Below are 19,912 nucleotides of genomic sequence, written 5' to 3' on the forward strand. Positions count from 1 at the left end.
TAGATACATTTTGTGTTTGTGTATGTCTTAGGAACAATCTAATACTTCAAGATTACATTTTCCTTTTAGAGAAACCTTCCTTCTAAAGGGTTCATGGAAGGCAGGAATTTACTGAAGGCTGCTTTTAAATTCAAATACAGTCTTGGCAGTTAAAGCGATTTTGTATAGATCAACTGTGGAACGGGTCATGAAGTAATTGATCTTAGTGTGGAAAAGCAGCATTTTCTCAAGTGGCTTTTCAGTCCTTATTAATGCCCTGTCCCTGTGTTAAGACTGCAAGTACAGAAAGCAATTAAAATTGTGATTGTTGTTATGATGCAGAAAGTTACTGAACTGAAAAAAAATAGTAAATACACTAATTGTTCTGTGCTGACACCTGATAATGTCCAGTTACTAGATTTGCAGTGGACAGAAATTCAAATTGCTAGCAGTCAACTCTCAAGTTGTAAGTCAACTCTCAAAGTATGTATGTAGAAAAACATCTTTAAAGCCTGTCTAAATAAACTTAGGAACATGAAGTGTATAGAATGCAGTGGCAGTACCAGTCTTTTCTCTTGAACCTGCTTTCTGTCTGGAAAAAATAATCCAAAGTACTCATTAAAAAAGAATTAGGGATCATTTTTGCACGTTCTTTGGGAACAGCTAGTTTGTGTGTCAGGGTTTGGTTTTCAGCAAGTCTGTATTAGAGAGTAAATTCTTAGGGGCAAGTTTCCATCTTTTGTGGGTTTTTTAAGTGTTCAAAGACGTGAAGGCCTGCCATGAAACTACGTACAGATTTTTATATAAGTATGTCAGTCAGATCAAGGGCTAGGGGTGTAATTCACAAAAAAAAATCAGCTATTTATGATTGATCTAATTTAGCAGTGTTGTACCATCTGATTTTACTTTTGGTTAAGAAGCACAATGTATATCTTCATTAACATTTTGGTATGCAGTGCAAGTTATTTAGGGGTGTGAAAACTTCTTGCATGCCTACTTCATGTGTTGTACATTCTGCTTTTGTGTACCACTGCTGGTGGTGAAGCCAAGTCAAAAGTTGCAGTCCCAAGTATCTCTTGTACAGATGGTAACAGGGATATGGAACTGAAGCACAAGATGGACCATGCTAATACTGGCTCTTTCAGCAGCAGCTGAGGACAACTGGAGAACATTCTGAAATGCCAGCAGGAATAGACAGCTTTTCTGCCACTGCATCTGGCTTTTTGAAGTGGATCTCTGTGTGTTCCTAGCATCAATACCTGTCTCGGGCAATTATTCTTGAAGTACAGACCATTCTCAAGTATTGCTTTTTTTTCTCCCCTGAAATCCCCTTTAACCTAGGAGATGCTCATGTCAGTGTTCTAAAGTGAAGGATGAGAATTCAGGGCATGTATCTTAAAACCTAGCAAGAAGAGAAGAGGTCATCATCAGAAACGCTATCCTGCAACCGTTTTTTTGTGAGAGAATGCATTACAGCTATATCTGTTAGGAACTGTATAGTCTCATTTTTATACCATAAACTTTTCCTTTCTTTTTAAATTGGCTTAATGTTTTTTTCTTTCTAGAGCATTATTTAAGGGTTAATGTTGTCCACCCAGGAATTAGCAAATGGTACTGGAATTTACATTTATTTTTCTTAAATAGAGTGGTAATTATGTTCTTCGTACATACTCTTGATCTTCTGATTTTCCTTGTCTAGTCTGCATGGAAAACATTTTTCTATAAATTATAAAGAACCGTGGCTACAGCATGATTGTAAACATATTGACACATTCTGTGTAATAGAAGACACCTTCCTTAAACCATTTTTCCTCTGCTTTTGTGGCATTAGGCTTCAAGTATATTAAGTGCTACTGTGTTTCTTTTCAGATATGAAACAAATAGAAATCTGTATAACCAAGCTTCTTACTTTTGCTGGCAAAATTACATTTCCTGGAAAATTTAAGATGCAGGCCAGCATGTAATAGATTAAGGAGGGCTTTTTGTTGGTGTTAGCATTGCAGCTTGCTCTAGTTTTAAAGCAATCAGTGTGTTGGTTTTAACTCTTATTTACTAGCCATTGCAGTCTGGCACACTGTCTGATCTTGAGATAGAGCAGGATAGCTACCCGATTAACAAGTTAGACGGGTATGGGTAAAGTCTTGGGGTTTGTGTATGGTAAACTTCAGGATTAACTTTTCCTTGGTTTAGTTCCTGTGCTTCATTCATGTTGGGAAACTGCATTATTTTATTCTGAATGTGAAGTAGCTGTGCGCACAACCTTAGAAACTGTCACAACTAACATATTTGCTGAAAGTAAATGAGTTTATCACTAGTTGTCAGTTTTGGAGTTCCTGGATTTCTGAAACAAAAGGCTCTTTGGAAGGCCAACAGTGATTGTTACTATTTCTTCAAGGAGATAACATTTGAATATCCTTTGCTGAGTCTCAGGTCATTTATGTATCAAACATGTCCTGAGCTATCAAAGACTTATCAGTTCCCTGTAGACAAAGACTTGCTTCTGTTTGTTTCCTTTTAAGTGTAGAGATTTACCCTATAGTTTTACTTTACTGGATAATAAGAGATATGCAGAAGGAAGCACACTATCTGTGTCACCTTCAGCTGCTTTCAGTAACTCCCTGTATTTCTGATAGAACTTTTCACATAATGGGAGTCAGATTTATTTTTTTTTTCTGCCCAATCTTATCTATCTGTCAGGAAACTCCCAAATTTACTTTTACACTTAGCTTTGAAAAACTAGGTTGCTTATATGTTCCTCTAATTTTTGTGGTTACAGAGAGTGATCATCAGTAGAATTACAGGATATGACCCTTTGTAGCTGTTGCTTTTCAGGGTTTAATTTATCATTTACTGTATAAAGATCTCTTAAGAGCAGTGCAGATAGAATGACACACAAACATCAGCTTCCTTGACAGAAGGAATGCCTGAACACAGAGCTGTTGTTATTGTAATCAGTCCTGTGTTTTCTGGAAACCCACAACAACCGAAAACTTTTGCAGTCAGGAAGCACTTGTTCAGGTCAAGTTTCTTTTTTTCTCTGTTCTTAAGGAATTGTCATTTATCTGAAGACAGGCTTAAAAATTGAGCCATTTATAATAAAGAGCAAAAAACCACCCTTCAAATAGCAGAGTTATGGTTTTGGCTGACCATCTTGGGGTGGGATTTTCTTTTTGTTTTATAAAAATTAACCTTGTGGGTTTTTTACCATTAATTTGTGAAATCAATGTGAATCTTAGTTTAGAGCAGTTTTTCAAAAGCATTTGAGGTAAAAGTGGTGGAATAATGTGTATCTTTGAAATGTTTATAAGTACGTCTTAATTTTGTAATAGTAATCTACTTCTCATACAAAAATATCATGCAATATATGTAAACATTTGGGCCACTGATTGGAGAGGAGGGAGTGATGTGATGCTAGTTTTTTTTTTCTCATGTTAGTTTGCTGAAGATGATGATCTCCATTTCTGTATTAATACAGTCTGGTTTTGTCAGTTGTATAATCTGTAATAAAAAAGCAATGCTCTGAATTCTGAATTTTTTTCCAGTAAGTCAAAACTAAAGTTGAGTACCAAATGCAGAAATCTTGTTTCTTCTATTCTATTTATCTATTTGCCAATTTTTATTCAGTGATAGATAATATCTACAATTTGCACTTCAGTGTCGCTGACATCTTACAGCCATTTCTTGTGTAGCAGTAATTTAAGAAAGTTTCAGTCAATGGGCTTCCTTAAAGTTTATGCAAGATCAGCTTGTTATTGTAACTGTTTCATTTTGGGTATTGATATTTTTTCTTTTAAATTGTTTTACTTTGAAAATATGGTATAATCAGAATACTTAATAAAACACAATATGATCAAGTATTAATATTGCAGGGGTTTTTTTTTTTAAGTTTATTTTGTAATGCAGAAAGACCAAAATCAAGAAATAGATCTTTAGTAAGAGTGTGGGCATTAAGGCTTCTTACTTTCTGTCTCTCTCTCAATTTCTTATTTAATTTTTATTGAAAACGTGTTGTTTTTTAGGCCTAAGTGTGGCAGTTTCCCCTAACCAAGTATGTTTTCCCTGGTTTATTATTTTTATTAAAATAAAACAGTAAAGGAAGATAACTAGTGTTACAGTTTTAACAAATTGCAGTGCACAGTATACGCAGCCATATTTAATGGCTAAAAAAGTAATTCAAACCATTTGGGTTAAACAAGTAATATTTAAGATTCAAGTGAACTGATTATGTGAAACACCTGTATATTTCCAGTACACACTTTGAAATTTTTAACTGTGAGCTAGCCTAATTTGTAGGATGGGGTTTGGTGTTGGTTTTTTTGGTTGTCCATTTGTTTGTTGGGTTGGTTTTTTTCACTATTAATATTAAATGGAAATTGCTTGGTTGATTTTCCTATATTGAAAGTAGACTGAAGTGATGATCTAGAACGAGTAAAGATGGAATGTGGGTGAAATGCATTGCCTGGTTTTGGGATTTCTGAACTGCACGTTTTGTTTTTCCATAAGTATGTCACAATTCAGCAATTACTCCATTATTCCCTGGCCAACTCTCAAGTGGTTTAATTGTTGTTACTGGTGTCCAGGCATTAAAACTGTACATCTGTTTCTGTGTTTCTTGTCCATATTAACGTATCTTCATTGTGGTTCTTTTGCTGTAATGAAATATTTGGAATCTCCAAAAGCATATGGTATTTAACTTCTCACATCCTTCCGTTTTCTTCCCCAAGATGCAGAATCGAATGGCAATACTACTCTGTAACTTGAAGCCCGCAAAGATGAGAGGAGTAGTATCTCAGGCAATGGTGATGTGTGCCAGCTCCCCAGAAAAAGTGGAAATTCTGGCTCCCCCACCCGGGGCAGTACCTGGAGATAGAATCACTTTTGATGGTTTTCCTGGTAAGTAGGTATCTGGGAAAGTGGAGAAAATGGCTGACCTCAGTGCTGAAGCAGATAAAATAGTATTTTAAAGCTGGTTGCATTTTTTTTTGTTGGTGAAGTTTTCTGGTTTAGTTATATTTGAACTATTTTATTATTAGTATACTAATATTGTACAAATAAAGGATTGCAAATAGTCACCTGGGGGGTTTGGTTTTAATTTCTTTTAGCTAGAGACTAAGGTTTTATGCTACTTACCTTTTTGTCCAAGTAATTATCAACTTCTGATCAGTTTGATATCTCCTTGAAGGCAGTCTAGCACTTCATAGTACTGTAATGAGGCGGGTAAAATCCTTGCTATGTCAGATGTCATTTAATTTCAGTATTTGTAATTAAACGTTTACATTCTGATCAAGTTATTTTAAAGCATAAAGGTTCGAGTCCTTGAAATTAAAATTGAAAGGACAGCTGGGTCTTATTTTAGTTTGAAGTATGAAAGCCTATGAAGCAACAGAAGCAGCAGCAGCAACAATAAAGCAACTCTAAAACATATGCAGCTGTCCATCAAGCAGCCTGGAGTCAAGTTATTTTTAAGCCTTCTCTTTCTACCATAAAAAAGTATTCATGAGATACAGGCTAATATTCCTTGGTCCTTTTAGTCAAAGTAAACACATGGCGTCTTGATTCAAAGCAATTGGACTTTTTTCTGCAGACTTGAGGGTTTTCCTAGAACTATCTTGAGTATCATAGGGAAATGATTTGGTAAGGAATGCCGTTGTCTGGAGGAGTCTTCCTTTCTATTTGTTTTATGTTATTGCCCTTAAGTGGACTTGACACTGTTGTATACTCCAATACATGAATCTTCAAGATCTGTTGGACTTTTTGTTGTATTAAGAACTTCACCAAATTTCTGTCCTCCTTCAGTGGTCCAATTTATGAGCCACTGAAAAATTATTCCATTATATGTCTGTAAACACTACACCCTCCCACACAGTAACTGCTGTAAGGCAGCAATAATTCTTGGAGATTTCACAGCTAACTGGCAAATCTGCTTTCTAATAGCAGTATAACTGACACTTTGACAAAACTCTTCAACGCAAAAATGTCACAGGAGTCATATATCTGTTACTTATTTATGTAATAAAGTAATGATTCTGGTCTAAGAAACCTTGGCAATTTAGTAATAATTATCTCTTTAAAAAAATAGAAAGTGCTAGAAGTGGAGTGCAGTGGTTAGTCTGTATTTAACAGGTTTCTTTAATTAAAGCTTTGGAGGACAGATGCTTTCCTTCAGTTGTATAGTTATAACACACAGCAGCTAAGTGGTATTAATTTTTCATAAGGTCACATACATCACCCCAACTTTTTGCCCCTTCTTACACATTCTTTCAGTACTTATTGAGCTGTTACAAAGCAGAGAGGTTTCTTGTTTATTATGGGAAATTCTTTTGTAATATTTAAACTGCCAAACTGAGTGACGTGTAACAAAATTTGGGACCTCTTATTTGTTTCTTTTTGTGTAAAGAGAGTGAGAAGCTTGTTAAGCCTGTACAAGTTTAAATTTAGTTATGGAAACCCTTCTAAAGAATATTTTCTGGGAAGAAGGAATGCAATGAGGAGAATTCATAGGCAAATGCACAGCCTAAAGCTCTGGTAATATTTAAAATTGGTGCCTATGCTAATCTAATATGAGCTCACCACAGATCCCAAGGGAGCTTGACAGAGGATTCCAATGAAACATCCAAAGCATGGTTTATATAATAAAAGTCAAGGGTTTTTTCTTACTAAAAAAATTTGCTTGCTTTTTATATTTAAGGAGGGGGAAAGAAATGCGCAGATCATTTGACATTCTGTTTAATGATTTTATTAGTTTGTATGCATTCACTTTAGTCTAAGTCCAAGTCTGCCTCTGCTTATGAACTTGAGCATTAAGCAGGATTTTTACTTTTGTTAAAATGCACAGTTAGCTCTAAATGTTTAATTTACTAATGGTATTACTGATTTTTCTTTTAAATATTAATTTCACTGTGGTTGTGAAATAACTCAGCTGCATTATTGAATTTTGCTCTAGCAAGGCTAGCCTACTTAACGGAGAAATCTGGCCTGGTCTACTTCTCTTACACAGTTACAGATATAGAAGTTACAGAACTTAGACCTCTCTACAGGCAGAAGTAACTTACTTTTGGAAGCATTGAGAATGAGTAGATTGAACCATTGAAAATATCTGAAGGAGAAAAACAATAACACAGGAGGAAGGAGAGTAGTTCATTTGACTGCCTGTGGTCATCCAGTCCGGAATACACCGAGCAATAATGAACTTCAAACCGCTACTGGAAACACATACATTGAAGTCCATGTAGCCTTATAGTTGGCTTGTGGTCATTAGAGGTTCTTAAATAATTAGATTTGGTAATGTAGTTAGACTGTCGATACCTCTAGGGGCTCTGTAGCTTACCAGGGTGTGTACACAGCAACAGGGAACTGAAACTTGCAGAGACTGAGGCCATAATTGCTGAAATACAAGCTGATTGCTAATGCTGTTATTTTAAGCACCATCAAATAGTACAAAAAGAAGTGTAAGAACAGTGTTGAAACTCGGGGCTAAGATTATGCGTCAGTATCCTAATTTTGGACTATTTTTGACAAAGTTCAATATTTCTCAATTGTAAGGGCACCTGCCAAATGCACTTAATATTAATTAATAAATTTAAGATGTGGACAAACCTGTGTCAACACAGGTGAGTAGTATATTTCTATGGTCCACATCTACTTAATTCTTAGGAACCCTTTTGGTCTCTAGTAAATTGTGTAAATCAACAGCCAGCAATGATTTTATTTCTTCTTTTGGACAGTATTTGTAGTCTGTTACTTAAAACCTTTCTTCCCTCCTGAAAAAACAGCATTTAGAGACATGTTCTAGAGATATTTCCTAGAATATCCCTAGTTCCAGTTAGAAGTATTCATTCTGAGAATTGTTGGTAATGTCTGTGGGTTCCCTCTGGCCCTGTCCCCCATCCCCCCCCCCCAAAAAAAAAGTGTATGTGCTGAAGTTATGTACACATCTGTGACAGCCTGCATAAATAGATCTTTTGCTCTGCCTTCTGTGTTGTGTGCTATTAGGTTATTCTTTGTTTTGAAACAGGAGATCCTGAGAAGGAACTTAATCCCAAGAAGAAGATTTGGGAGCAGATTCAACCTGATCTTCATACCAATGACCAGTGTGTTGCTACATACAAAGGAGTTCCTTTTGAAGTGAAAGGAAAAGGAGTCTGCAGGGCAGAGACCATGGCAAACAGCGGAATTAAATAAATAAATGGTTGTTAGAAACTTTTTTTAGATGTTGAGATGGAAAGTAATGCAAGCACAATAAAAAACATGAAATGCATGGCTAATACCCTTTTTGTTTGACTGCTCTTCCAGAGGGTACAGAATGTGTTATGCTTCAACACTTTCACACTTCACACATTCACCATGCTTACTGTCCTTGAGGTTAAGTATTGTCAAAGGTCATTAACCACTTAGTGCTCAAGACTTCATTGACAAAGCTTGTTCATGGTAGAAATACAGGGAGGCAAGCATATTTTCTGGACAGCTAAAAGGTTTAGATGCTCTATGGAGCAAGAGCATCTCAATAAGGAAAAATTTCTGCCATCTTCCTTTTGTGCTAACTGTTCTCCAAGAGGTGCAGGACTAGCAGTTGGTCAGTAAAGACCATGATTATCTTCATTCTTCTTGTTACCTTTTAATAGTTTTTCTCGTCTTTATGTAAGCAGTTTTCACATATATTATAAACTTCTGCAAACTTGTTCTTGGCTGTGTTGTCTCAGTAGTCTGCAGACAGTTGTAAGGGGAAGATTAAACTATGACCCTTTGTGCCCTAAATAGACAAATAGGTGTAATTTCTTGTCCCACAATTAAGTTACCATGTTAGTAAGATCAAAACTGTCATTTTGCTGTAACAGTTATTTGTCTTATCTATCTAGTCCATTTCATATTTCCTTCCAAAAGAATGAAGAGCAGATGGACTGCCAGAGCTAGTCAAACACTATCATAAAAATATCTGTTTCCAGTGCCCCAACAGGTATAAAATGAGTTGAATTTTTTTAGGTTTGTTTTGTTTTAATGTGTTTTTACGCAGTGATATTTTATAAAAAATATATATATGTATATATATATAAAAAAATTATTTATAAAACAGAAATAGCTTCTTCAGTTGTTACTATTAGAATTATTCCATAATAATGTAGTACAAGTAGCCATTGTTGCTGTGGTAATAGCCTCAAATTGCTTCTTTTAATTCCTGCCTTTTAATAATCTGAAAATAACTATTTTAGATCAATTTACAATAAACTTTTGAAGTAAATCTTTAGAGATAGTTCAGATACTTTGGCATGTAATATTTAATTAACTGCTTACTTTCTAACCACTGAAACAGTAAGTGCTTTTTTAACTACTGAAATAAAAAACATATAGCCACTCTGATTTTGTAGGCTTTGAACTTCATCCAGTAAACTGGTTGGTAAAACAAAATGACAATAACTTAAAATTAAAAGGAACAGGCACAAAAGAAGAGATGAATGGTTTTATTTTTCAGATGATTTTTGTATGTGCCTGTAAACTGTATTAATTTTTCATGCATCGGGGAATAAGCAAGAGTATTGGTTCTTTAAATGTGCTGAATAGTGTTAAGCACATAGGAGCTATTTTATCTGCTGTGTAAACTACATAGCCAGTAATGTCGTATTAAACAAACTTCTTGGAGTTCAGAATCTCAATTCTAACTAGTTCTTACTCGGGGTAAAGAAGTACTTTTACAGTATTTAAAACTTAGCATTTAATACTTGAAAGCTCTTCACAAACTTTGGAATTCAGAGAAACTCCTGAAAACTTGAAGAAGCAGTCTGAATATTCATTTTTAACTTTTATTTTCCAGATCAGTGTTCTGTAAGAACTGCAGTATATAGTTTGGTGGAGAATAAAATCTGATTTGTGACTACATGTATATTAGGACTGTGATTTAGAGCACTAGCTTGTTTGAATTTTGTGTTTGAAGCTACGATTGTGGATGCACTAGTGTGAGGTACTCTGAAGGACAAGTAGTTTGGTAATCTAAGGAGACATCTCCAACTGTTCAGAGGTATTTTGTATGGGTGTTGGCTTTTCCAGTTCCAGTACTCTTTTATTAAATATTACCTGCTATAGCAAATAGACAAATGAGCACCTGAAAGCTAATTTTATGCTTTGTTATGTTTAAGTGGAAGCTTTTGATAATTATTTTGTTTTATAAAATTCAAGAGCTTTCTTAAGACAGTAGCTCTTTCCTCTTTAATTATGCTCTTATGGTTGTCTAGGAAGAGGTATTTATGCTGTACTGAGCTCAAAAGTGACAACAGGGTACTTGAGGCACTGTGCAAGTATTCTTCCTCGCTGAATCCAGCCTCTTCTGCCTTGTCTGCATGAGTAAGTAGAACTGCAGTGAAATCCTTCCATGTGGGACCCAGAAGTTCCTGTAATAAAAAACCAAATCCTAAATAGTTATCTTTCCTTGTTCCTCTTACCCGCTGCCACCTCATATACTTCGGCATTAACAGACCAGCTACATGTTCTTTTCCTGGCAGTAATCCAGTTCATGCTATCTGAGTTGCTGAAATTCTTGGGGTTTTTCACCTTCCCAAGACATTGACATCCATTTTAAGTAGAAATATGTGTTTGTGCAGTGCTAGCAGTTCTTTGTTCTCTTGCTACAGATGTGGATAATATTTCTCCAGTTAAAAAATGTCTATGTAAATAAGGAAAAATGGTTGTTTAGCTGTGTCACACATTTGTTTAAATCTTTAGTTTCCTCATATCCATATTTCTACAGTTTTTACAGGTATTTGAAATTTGCGTTTCAAAATCACCAAATTACCTTGTGTTGAAAAAATAAATGATGAATTTATACATAGGACCAACTGCAGTTCCAGCTACATCCTGTAAAATTGAGCTATTCTCAGCAATTCAGGACAATCACAAATCAAATGCATCAATCTGAGCTATGGGCCAGAGAGTTTGTCTAACTACTGTGGTTCATCTGATGGAGGGGAATGGAGAAAACAAGCTGCTTTTTGCAATGAGTATAGAAAATTTTAATGGCAATAAGTGCTCAGGCTTTCATTTGCAGACGTAAATGAAATTACAACTTCAGTGCAATCATGCTAACGCCCGTGTGTGACAAGGAACCTACTTGGAATAAAGTCCACTTTGCAAAGGTCTTAACTGTAGCCTAAATACCAAGGTGCATAAAACTGATTTAAAGTATACCTTTCTACTTCCAGGGTAAGCAGGGAGTTAGAAAAAACTGTGTATTGATAGTGATTAATCTGTTTTAGACACTAGGGTAAAAAAAAATTGTACCCACACAAATTTTTGAGGTAAGCTGTCTAAGGATGTGATGCGTTATCAGTTTTGGAAAGAAAGGATAGTGCCTTGATTTGCTGAGGACTCACACTCAATGCTAATGTTCTGAAGTCAGTATCCACCACTCTGAATTCATTAGGCTGTGTTATCTTCACTGATACGCCATCTGTAATTTGCAGAGGAACGTTGTGAAAACTCCTGATTGCTAAAGGTAGTCTTCAGGCTAATGTCTTTTTGGAATGACATACTGAAACATAACCAATAAAAGTACAGAGTTCCTATTCCTGACATCCGGGCAGCTGCCCTGCCCTGGTTGTGGCTGAGGAAATCACAGCATCTGGTCTGCTAAGTGGAAAGTAACTAAAAAGCTGACCATTATATGTGCTGAGAGCAAGCTGTAATCATGAAACAGAAGTGTTGCTTTATCATCATTTTTAAACATGCTTTCTTTCCAGTATGGGTTTTAAGGGTCCGTTTAAAGAGAAAAGGCATAGTGGCATCTCTTACGCTTTTAATGCCCACATGGACTTGATCCAGAACAGTCTGAAACTGAGGAACATGATAATTTTTCATTGGCTTAGAGTAAAAATAGTTTGAGTAAATGCTGCTCTTTAATACCATGGAGTATAGAGAGATGGAGAACTGTATAAGGGAAAAGAGTAACACTGAAAACAAGTATATGTAAACAGATAATGAATAAGAGTGTTGAAATTAGAACCAACTCTTAAACTACTGGAAAATTGAGGAGTAGCCTACCAATAAAGAGTAATCAGAAAGTAACAGAAGAGCAAATCGAAACACTTGAAAGCGGTTTTTCTATCTCTATATGTATATGTTGATATATTTTTAACTACATATATATGTTATAGATGTATTTAGGTAATACCAGTTACAGCAGGTGATAAGATTTGATGAACCAGGAAGTCCTTTTCGTCCTAAAGATGTTTATAAAGTTCGTTAGTGTAAGACAGATGCAAAGCATAATGTGACTTTGGCAACAACTGAAACCCTTTCTGTTGTCATTAATAGTCCAAAAGTAGTTCATCTGATCAGACAGATAAGCTGAGCACTATCTATTTGTTGGCATCTTTTTTCGTTTATGAATAAATTCATGGTAACTTTCTAGTTGTTCTGTCTTACAGATACAGCAGTAGTGACAGTGCAGGACAGAGCTGAGCATCCTTGTGTCAGGTCAGTCAGATTTTCTGTGGGATTTTGGACCTGTTGCTCCGTTTTGTCTACACAGAGTGCAGGAGGGTGAGGTAACCTGATTTTTGCTTGCTTTAAAAGCTTTTCAATCAGCTAGAACTTTCATGATAAAGTTTTAACTGATTGCTGAGAGAAGAATTTTCTTTGAAAAGGAGAAAAGCCCATGCACAGGGAGAACAGTTTTGGCCTATTTCCAGTTTTAGTGTGGTAAGTGTAGCTGTGGTGTTGGGAGTTGTGAATGCTGTGTTTCAGGAAATGTTTTCAGCTGCACTTCTGTATTTCACTTTTACAGTCAACTCTTTCCTAGCTATTGTCACCTGAAGATAGAAGAGTTGCCATTAGGGCAGTGACTATTAATTTGTTACCTGGATGAACTGAGTTGTATGATAGCTTTCATCCGGACACAGAGGCAAGTCAGCCCTGAGGACCAAGAGAGCGAGATGCAGGCCTTCCTCCCCGAAGTGGTGAGCCAGGGCTGAGCTCACTCTGTCTCTCACCTGCTCTTTGCTCAGATTACTGTGAGGGTAGCCTGGAGTGTCAAGTACTCGAACACGGAGAGCTAGCTCACTGCCATTTCTTCGTATAATTCCCAAAATACAGCAGCTGCGGCCAAGGCTGCAGCATGTAGTCACAGATCTTGGAGAGCAATAATTCTTAAAGTCTGAGCTGCCCAGCAGGCTGTTCCCAGCAGCACTTTTACCACTCTGAGTTCTTCCAAGGACAACAAGGTTGATGGTCATCTCATTGCTGCCTGGCATTTTCTGTGCTTTTATCCCCAAACCTGTCATTAGGTGAAGAACAAATAACATGAGCTGTTTCAGAAGATCCAGCAAAAAACTGTAAAATTCAGTATCTTTTGAGTGTCATGCCCTGCTTGAAATGTTTAAGGAGTGTGTGGCGTAGCTAGACATGAAGTACAGCACGTATACCTCTGCCTGATCCAAAGACAGCTCTTTGCTGCCCTTCTTAGTCTGCTTCTTAAAAATAACAAGACCCCACAGAAGGTGTCACAGGTACAAGAGCAACCTAACAGGCTGAGCTCATACACTTGCAGAAACTGAAGAGCTGGGAAAGAATTGGGTGTGAGAAGTGTGTGGGGAACAAGTAAAGCAGATAAAGCTAAGGAAGAGCAACAGGAAGGAAGGACTTAGGAAACAACCATGGAAAACAGGATCAGCATGCAGATAGAGTTGGTAATGAAAAGGAGGAAAGCTAGGGGAGGAAGGAGAGAATGGTGACATCTGCTGCTGTTATTAAGTGACCATGTTTCAAGAAGTAAGTCTTTACTTAGTTTTTAGGAAAAAAAATTGGATAGTCAAGGAAGGAGCACTTTTTCACAGCAGAGAACAGCTTAGAGTATGTCTTTGATCAGCTACCACTGAATTTTGAAATAGATGGTAATTTGAAAGTGCTTTCTGATGTAGATAAATGTTAGAAGTATGTCCTAATGAAAAGGCTGAAATAGCCAATGCTGCAGGTTCTAACCCCACATGAAATCAAGACTTTGCAACTGTACAGACCTCTAGACTTACAGTGCAGTTAGTGGAAAAGAAAAGCGTAGACTGGTGGATGGGGATGAGTGATGGGTGTAATTTACAGTTACTGTAATTGTTTATAAATACATACTCTTGTTCTCTTTGTACTTTTTTGTAATCTAGTATCTGAAGGGGTTTTGGTGCACGTTAATTGTCTAACAGGAATACTGACTGATTAAATAAATTCAGAGGTGTTTCTAATATGGAAAACTATTGGCAAAGAAGTAGTTGGTTTCAAGTTGTCAGTGGCACCTGAACTTGAGAAAGTTTGGTTTTTTTTGTTGGTGGTTTATTGTTTTGTTGTGGTGTTTATGGTTTGGTTTTGTTTTTTTTTTTTAACATGCTATGTTTAGGCACTCAAAGAGATCCTGAATAATTTTAGAATGGGATTTCCTGTGATTAGTTTATTTAGATTCTTGCACATGCAGTTCCAGCTTTCTCCCTCATATTAAGCCCATGCCCAAATCAATCTTTCTGAAATAACTTCAGTACAAAGCCAAACATAAAAGAGCTGTTAACATACTAATTTTGTAGCATTATGATCTTCCCTACTGAATTCAAGTAAGGTTTTTGTGGATTTTTCAATGATCAATTTACTTTTTTTTTTTTTACTAAAAATACCTTTTTAAAAAAGACACATTATGAAATGGTTGTCATCAGTTATTCATCAGTCTGGATATGCATTGTATTCTTTTTCTGTCGCACAGTAATATGACGTGGTGGTCATGCATGTTTTGTATTCCTTTTTTGAATCACAGAATCATAGAAACATCAACCAGGTTGGAAAAGACTTTTAAGATCATCAAGTCCAACCATTCCCCAGCACTGTCAAAGCCACCACTAACCCATGGCACTGAGGGCCTCACCTAAACAGTGTGTGAACACTTCCAGGGACTGTGACTTCACCACTGCCCTGGGCAGCCTGTTCCAATGCCTGAGCATCCTCTGGGAAAGGAATTGTTCCTCATCTCCATCTAAACCTCCCCTGGTGCATCTTGAGGCCATTTCCTCTCGTCCTGTCCCTTGTTCCCTGGGAGCAGAGACCAGCCCCCTCCTGGCCCCATCCTCCTGTGATCGAGGATTTATTTTTTTTTTTCCAGTAAGCAGTCTATGCTTAAATAATGACATTAATTTCATATTATATCACTTACCTTATTTTCCCTTAAATTCCTTTTTCATTCAGACTTCACGAACCATGTGTGCAGTGTAAAAAGAAGTTCATATGTGAACTTTGAAACTAACAGCAGCAGTGTACCATGCTGAGACTGATACGTACACATTAACCTGGTTAATCTGTTACTAATAGATCTCCATTTAATAGGTTTGGTCAGTAATTGGCAATGAATTTTTGCAACTTAGCTGCAGATGCGTTTTTTGCAATCACTTTAGTGATTGTATGAAGTTGAATTTGAATTTTATTTTTTTTTTAAGTTACTTTTGTTCTACCATCAGTTAAATGTGACAGTGGTAATGGAGGGTCAGGGATTATTTTGTGCTGCATGTTCTTGAATGGGTGTTCATATATGCATGTGAAGAGCAGATGAACTTTCTCTTATAATTTTAATGAATTAATAATTGCAATATTTTCAAAGTACCATGTAAAGCATATGCAGATGTAAAGCTGTTTGCCTAACAAATACGGATTAAAATAATAATAAAAAAATGGATTAAAATACAGAAATTATTTGTGAAATCTGGAAGAAGACTGAAGACTTGCACCACTGCCAGTCGTATGTGTTAGCTGCTGGTTTGCTAGCTTGAAACATTTGGCAGGGGTTTTAGATCTAGATGATCTCAAGGTCCCTTCCAACCCAAACCATTCTGTGATTCCATGATTTCTCTTGCAAGCGTAATTCTTTGCCATGCTATAGTAGCATTAAAACCAGGGATAAAAAGACTGTCCAGTAAGAACCTATCACTTGCATTTTAGACAATTTTGCACAAGGGGGAAAGTCATTAATTTAAACTTCTATGCCTTAATGATGAAATTAATACGAATTTGTGCATTAATTATCAGGTTGTAGCAATAAAATGAAAGATTGGAATAAGCCCTTGTCTGTTCACAAGGAAGGGTTTAGATAAGCCTCCTCTCTGGCTCTAAATCCCAGATGGGTGGAAGCACATGTTTACTCCAGAGGTATTAAGGTATGCGCCATTACAGTAAGAACAGGAATCTGGTACTAGGCTGTCTGTGGTGGGAGGAAAACAGGAAGGTGTTTTGATAGGCCAGTCCAGCTGGTGATATTGTCATCCAAAATTTAGTTCTCTGTGGGAATCGGTAAGTATTGGGTTACTGCAGTGCTAGGGCTGTTCCTGCCTGCCACAGCAGTGGAGAGAGACTTGAATTGCTCTAGAAGCCTGTTGTCTTCCGCTGTGGTACCACAAGCACAGCTAGTGCTTTAGCAGAAGGTAGGAGTTAATGGTGCCTTCACATCCTCCTTGTGTAAATTTGCATCATTCATCATGAAAGAATTCACTGGTTTTGTTACTTGGCTCCAGATGGATGTGTAATAATTTTGTTGCTTGGTGGTTTTGACTACATTGATAGACAAGTTAGTTGTTTTCAGACAGTTTCCTGCTCTTGAGCCTCACCTGATGAGAGGTGAAACATTAAATCTTTTCCTGTATTGCATGTGTAGCCAAGGCAACCACTGATTATTTCCACTGTGAAAAGGCTTGCGGCTCAATCCTGTGCACAGTCTTTGTGTATCAAGCCTATATTTATATATAAAGTAGCAAGGTTCCTTCATTTGCTAATGGATATGAACTCAAGTCTGAACGGAGGGTGACTTGTAAAGCAAAATGATAGGTCTTCCTCATAAACCTGTAGATATAAATCCACATGCTTTCTTTAATTTGCCTAGAAGTCTTGATTTTGGTTATATTGTCACAGTGTAGCTCTGTACTTTTTGTTGGACTGTTCCTATGCACAGTAATGCCTTCTATGACATCTGAAGCAGAGGTATGTCCTAGCAGTCACATCCAACTGAGCTAATAGCCTGCCAAGGGGATAATTTGGCTGTGCCTGGACAAGGATTTAGACTACCAAGAAAGGTAGAATCCCAGAAGCAGACTGTTGTATGCAAATTATAGCTTGCTCAGTTGCATGCAGAACAGGACTTTTATGCTAAGAAAGATGGCTGTAAAATAAAGAGTACTGGAAATGAGGCACTGCTTAAATGATGGCTATAACTTGGCTAAGCACACGTCTCCACAGAAAAAGGCATTTCTTTAGATCATTATTGTGAATGTAATACAGTCCCAGTTGGGATGCATCTGGAAGATCTTACAACAGCACGGGCGGAAGATTTTAAGAAGCCCTTCTTGGGACTATATGACAAGGAAAAAAATCAAGCTGATTTATAGGACACTTGCTTAGGCTCCTCAACGTACGTGGAAAAAGTCTTCCCCAAGGTGGCAGTATCAGCCTGCACCACAGGTACTGTAAAACTCTGCTGGGGGCCCCCTGCTCGAGTCCGCTGCTGAAATACAATACCAGGTCAGAAATGAGCTAAAGCATCAGAAAATATAGAATAATTACAGGAGTCTTCAAGTGCGTCTTGAAATAAGAAATGTAAAAAGCATTTGTCTCTCCTTTGTGACAGGAAACATTTTTTATTTGATATGTAAAATGCAGACAGCGTAGCACCTCAACCAATTTGAGCAGCAGTAGTGGAAAGGTAGCAGGTAAGAAACTGGAAATGTTACTGCCCCTTATTTGATTGTTTTTCTAATCTAAACCTTTGTTTTCATTGGCTTTTGAGTTGGGGACATTTATTATGGGACTTTGGATATGAGATCATAAAATCTACTATCAGTATGAATTTGCAAAGAACAAGTACAGGGTACAAGATTGCTTTAGATGCTTTTTAGCAATGCTCACTGCCATTGGGTAAGCTTTTAATTTTATTTTCTTTGTTTTGTATAACTTTATTATTGAAGTGACAAAGAGAAAACCAAAACTGAGCCTATTACACATTGGCAGGCAGGAAGGCTTCCTGTAACTGATAAAGAAAGCCTTGTACTGCTCCCACAGAAATACCAAGCAAGTCTAGTGAGGAATTGTCAAGAATCTAAGGTGGTAGGGCCCCTGAAAATAAGCAGCATGTGTATCCAGCTTCTTTAGTTGCCTTTGAAAAACTAAAGCTAAAATCATTTGCAAGTGCTTGTTGGATTTGTGTTTATCTAGAGTTAACTGCAATTGCAATGCATCTTAGTCGCATTACTGTGTCAGCTGCTGTTCTGTTGTAGTCCCTGTGATCACCCAGCTGGTTTGCATGCACCCTAAACAAGCTCTCTGTGATGCTTGTTAGGGTATACCGAGCAGGCTAGATCTTGTAAACTGAAATAGCATAGTTTCTCCTTAGGCACATGGCGTGTCTTACCATGTGTCATCTTTCAGTTCCCACGCCTTCCCATCCCTTACAGCTTCTTTCCTGATGTGGGCTCTCATTTTAGTTCAAGATGATGCCATAATAAGTAATTTAAGATGTGCTTTGATGAATTTCTATTACTTAGAGAAAACCCAGTGAGGCCATTTTATGTATTGCCACACACAGAGGAAAGCTCTTAGCCTTCCCAAATAACATGAGAAATCCAGAAAGGTATGCAGTCCATGTAGTCAGTGTGGCTTTATTCTGTTAGATGTGTCATTTCTAAAACACATAAAGCACATCACTGATGAGAGATAGGACAGACAGATCTACTGAGGCTCTACTCCTTTTGGACTGTGTTCAAAACAAAAGTGTCTGTGGTGATCCTAAAGGAACACACACACAAAATACACTAATACTTTCTTAAAACAGACCTTTTTTTTCCTTCCCTTTGCTTAAACCAATCCCCAACATCCTTAGTATTTTTTAACAAAAGTAAGCACTTACCATGTTTCTCTTTGCAGTGTAGATGGCTGTGTAGGTTATGTGCTACTACGTTGGCATTGCTAAGGGGAAGGCAGGTGGGGTATAGCTCCAGGCTAATGCTTCAGTTGCATCAGCTGTCAGACAACTGGTCTGCTGGTACAACTGTGGAATCAGTTCCCTAGGCTCCCACTGTACTTCTCACACTGATACTGCTGGCAGAAAGACAGATCAAGGACCCACCTTGTGTTTACAAGGAGATTGAGCAGGACTATCAGCATAGTGATATCAGTCAGACATCCTCCTTCTCCCTCTCCCCCATTCACTCAGTCATCAAGATCCACAAGATACCCTTTTCCTTCATCCTCTGCAAATAATAGGCAACTTCATCCTCGAAACCAGTATCAGTACATGCTGATCTGGTAAGTCTGCTGTGGAAGTATTGTGTCTCTCCAGTTGACACAAATGTTATTCTTCGAAGCGCTCTGCTTCAGAGTGCGCTAAGAACAGAGCACTGTAATAAGCCACAAGAGCACGTTTTTTTCTTGTTTCCTGTTAGTATGGTTTGGGGTGACCTGGCTTTTCAAAATGCTGGGGCATGCATTGTAAAATAGAGCACATCACACTGTCACAGCTTGCCAGTTTCTTAATTCCCTTACTAATTCAAACATTCTCCAATTTAAGTAATGATTTTCTCATATAATTTTTGGGGACATTTTTTTCTTTCTTTTGTTTCTTTTTTTTTTTTTTTTTTTTTATATGTAAAGGATTTTTTTTAATATATTGTGCTATACTGTCTCTTGAGCAGATTAGAGATATTGAAACTATCTTATTTTCATCCATGTTGCCAGGATATGTTATTTCTAATATAGCGGTTGGGCATAAATCACTAGTGTGCAGGTTTAGCCATAGGACTGTGCTTCAGGTCTGACATATGCAAAATGTCCAAATAAAGCTGATATTGCAAGTAAGACTATACATACAAAAATAACATAACCCCCGCCCCAATATCCCACCTCTCCCACCCTGAAGTCATAAACTTGATTTCAAAGGCATATATTTCAG

General features: G+C 37.1%; 2 protein-coding genes across 2 annotated transcripts in view; one reads left to right on the forward strand and one right to left on the reverse strand.

Annotated features, from left to right (window-relative positions):
- The window catches only part of AIMP1 (aminoacyl tRNA synthetase complex interacting multifunctional protein 1), a 35,405-nt gene extending 27,169 nt beyond the window's left edge, over window positions 1-8,236 (forward strand). Inside the window, exons 6-7 of the mRNA XM_061478082.1 lie at window positions 4,704-4,872; window positions 7,994-8,236. Of these exons, the coding sequence (XP_061334066.1) occupies window positions 4,704-4,872; window positions 7,994-8,160 (336 nt within the window). The 3' untranslated portion in view covers window positions 8,161-8,236. The remainder of the gene's footprint in view (window positions 1-4,703; window positions 4,873-7,993) is intronic.
- Window positions 8,237-10,085: 1,849 nt separating this feature from the next.
- On the reverse strand, window positions 10,086-15,644 carry GIMD1 (GIMAP family P-loop NTPase domain containing 1). Its single transcript, XM_061463946.1, has 3 exons — window positions 15,143-15,644; window positions 12,822-13,237; window positions 10,086-10,358 (listed from the first exon to the last, which is right to left on the reverse strand). Exons 2-3 carry the CDS (start codon window positions 13,212-13,214, stop codon window positions 10,086-10,088), a joined length of 666 nt encoding a protein of 221 aa, XP_061319930.1. The 5' UTR covers window positions 13,215-13,237; window positions 15,143-15,644.
- Between the last annotated feature and the right edge of the window lie 4,268 nt (window positions 15,645-19,912).

The sequence above is a fragment of the Pezoporus flaviventris genome, unplaced genomic scaffold (assembly GCF_033815535.1).
Source record: "Pezoporus flaviventris isolate CSIRO_AGI_PZ_B2104156 unplaced genomic scaffold, CSIRO_AGI_Pfla_v1 ptg000002l, whole genome shotgun sequence".
In the NCBI taxonomy this organism is placed as follows: Eukaryota; Metazoa; Chordata; class Aves; order Psittaciformes; family Psittacidae; genus Pezoporus; species Pezoporus flaviventris.

What these genes read in the sequence shown, in the direction of transcription:
- GIMD1 (XM_061463946.1), bottom strand. Translation starts at nt 13,214, where the DNA reads ATGCCAGGCAGCAATGAGATGACCATCAACCTTGTTGTCCTTGGAAGA. An exon ending in ATACAACTCAGTTCATCCAG is followed by an intron (nt 10,359 to 12,821) that starts GTAACAAATTAA and finishes TTTTTATTACAG; the next exon opens with GAACTTCTGGGTCCCACATG.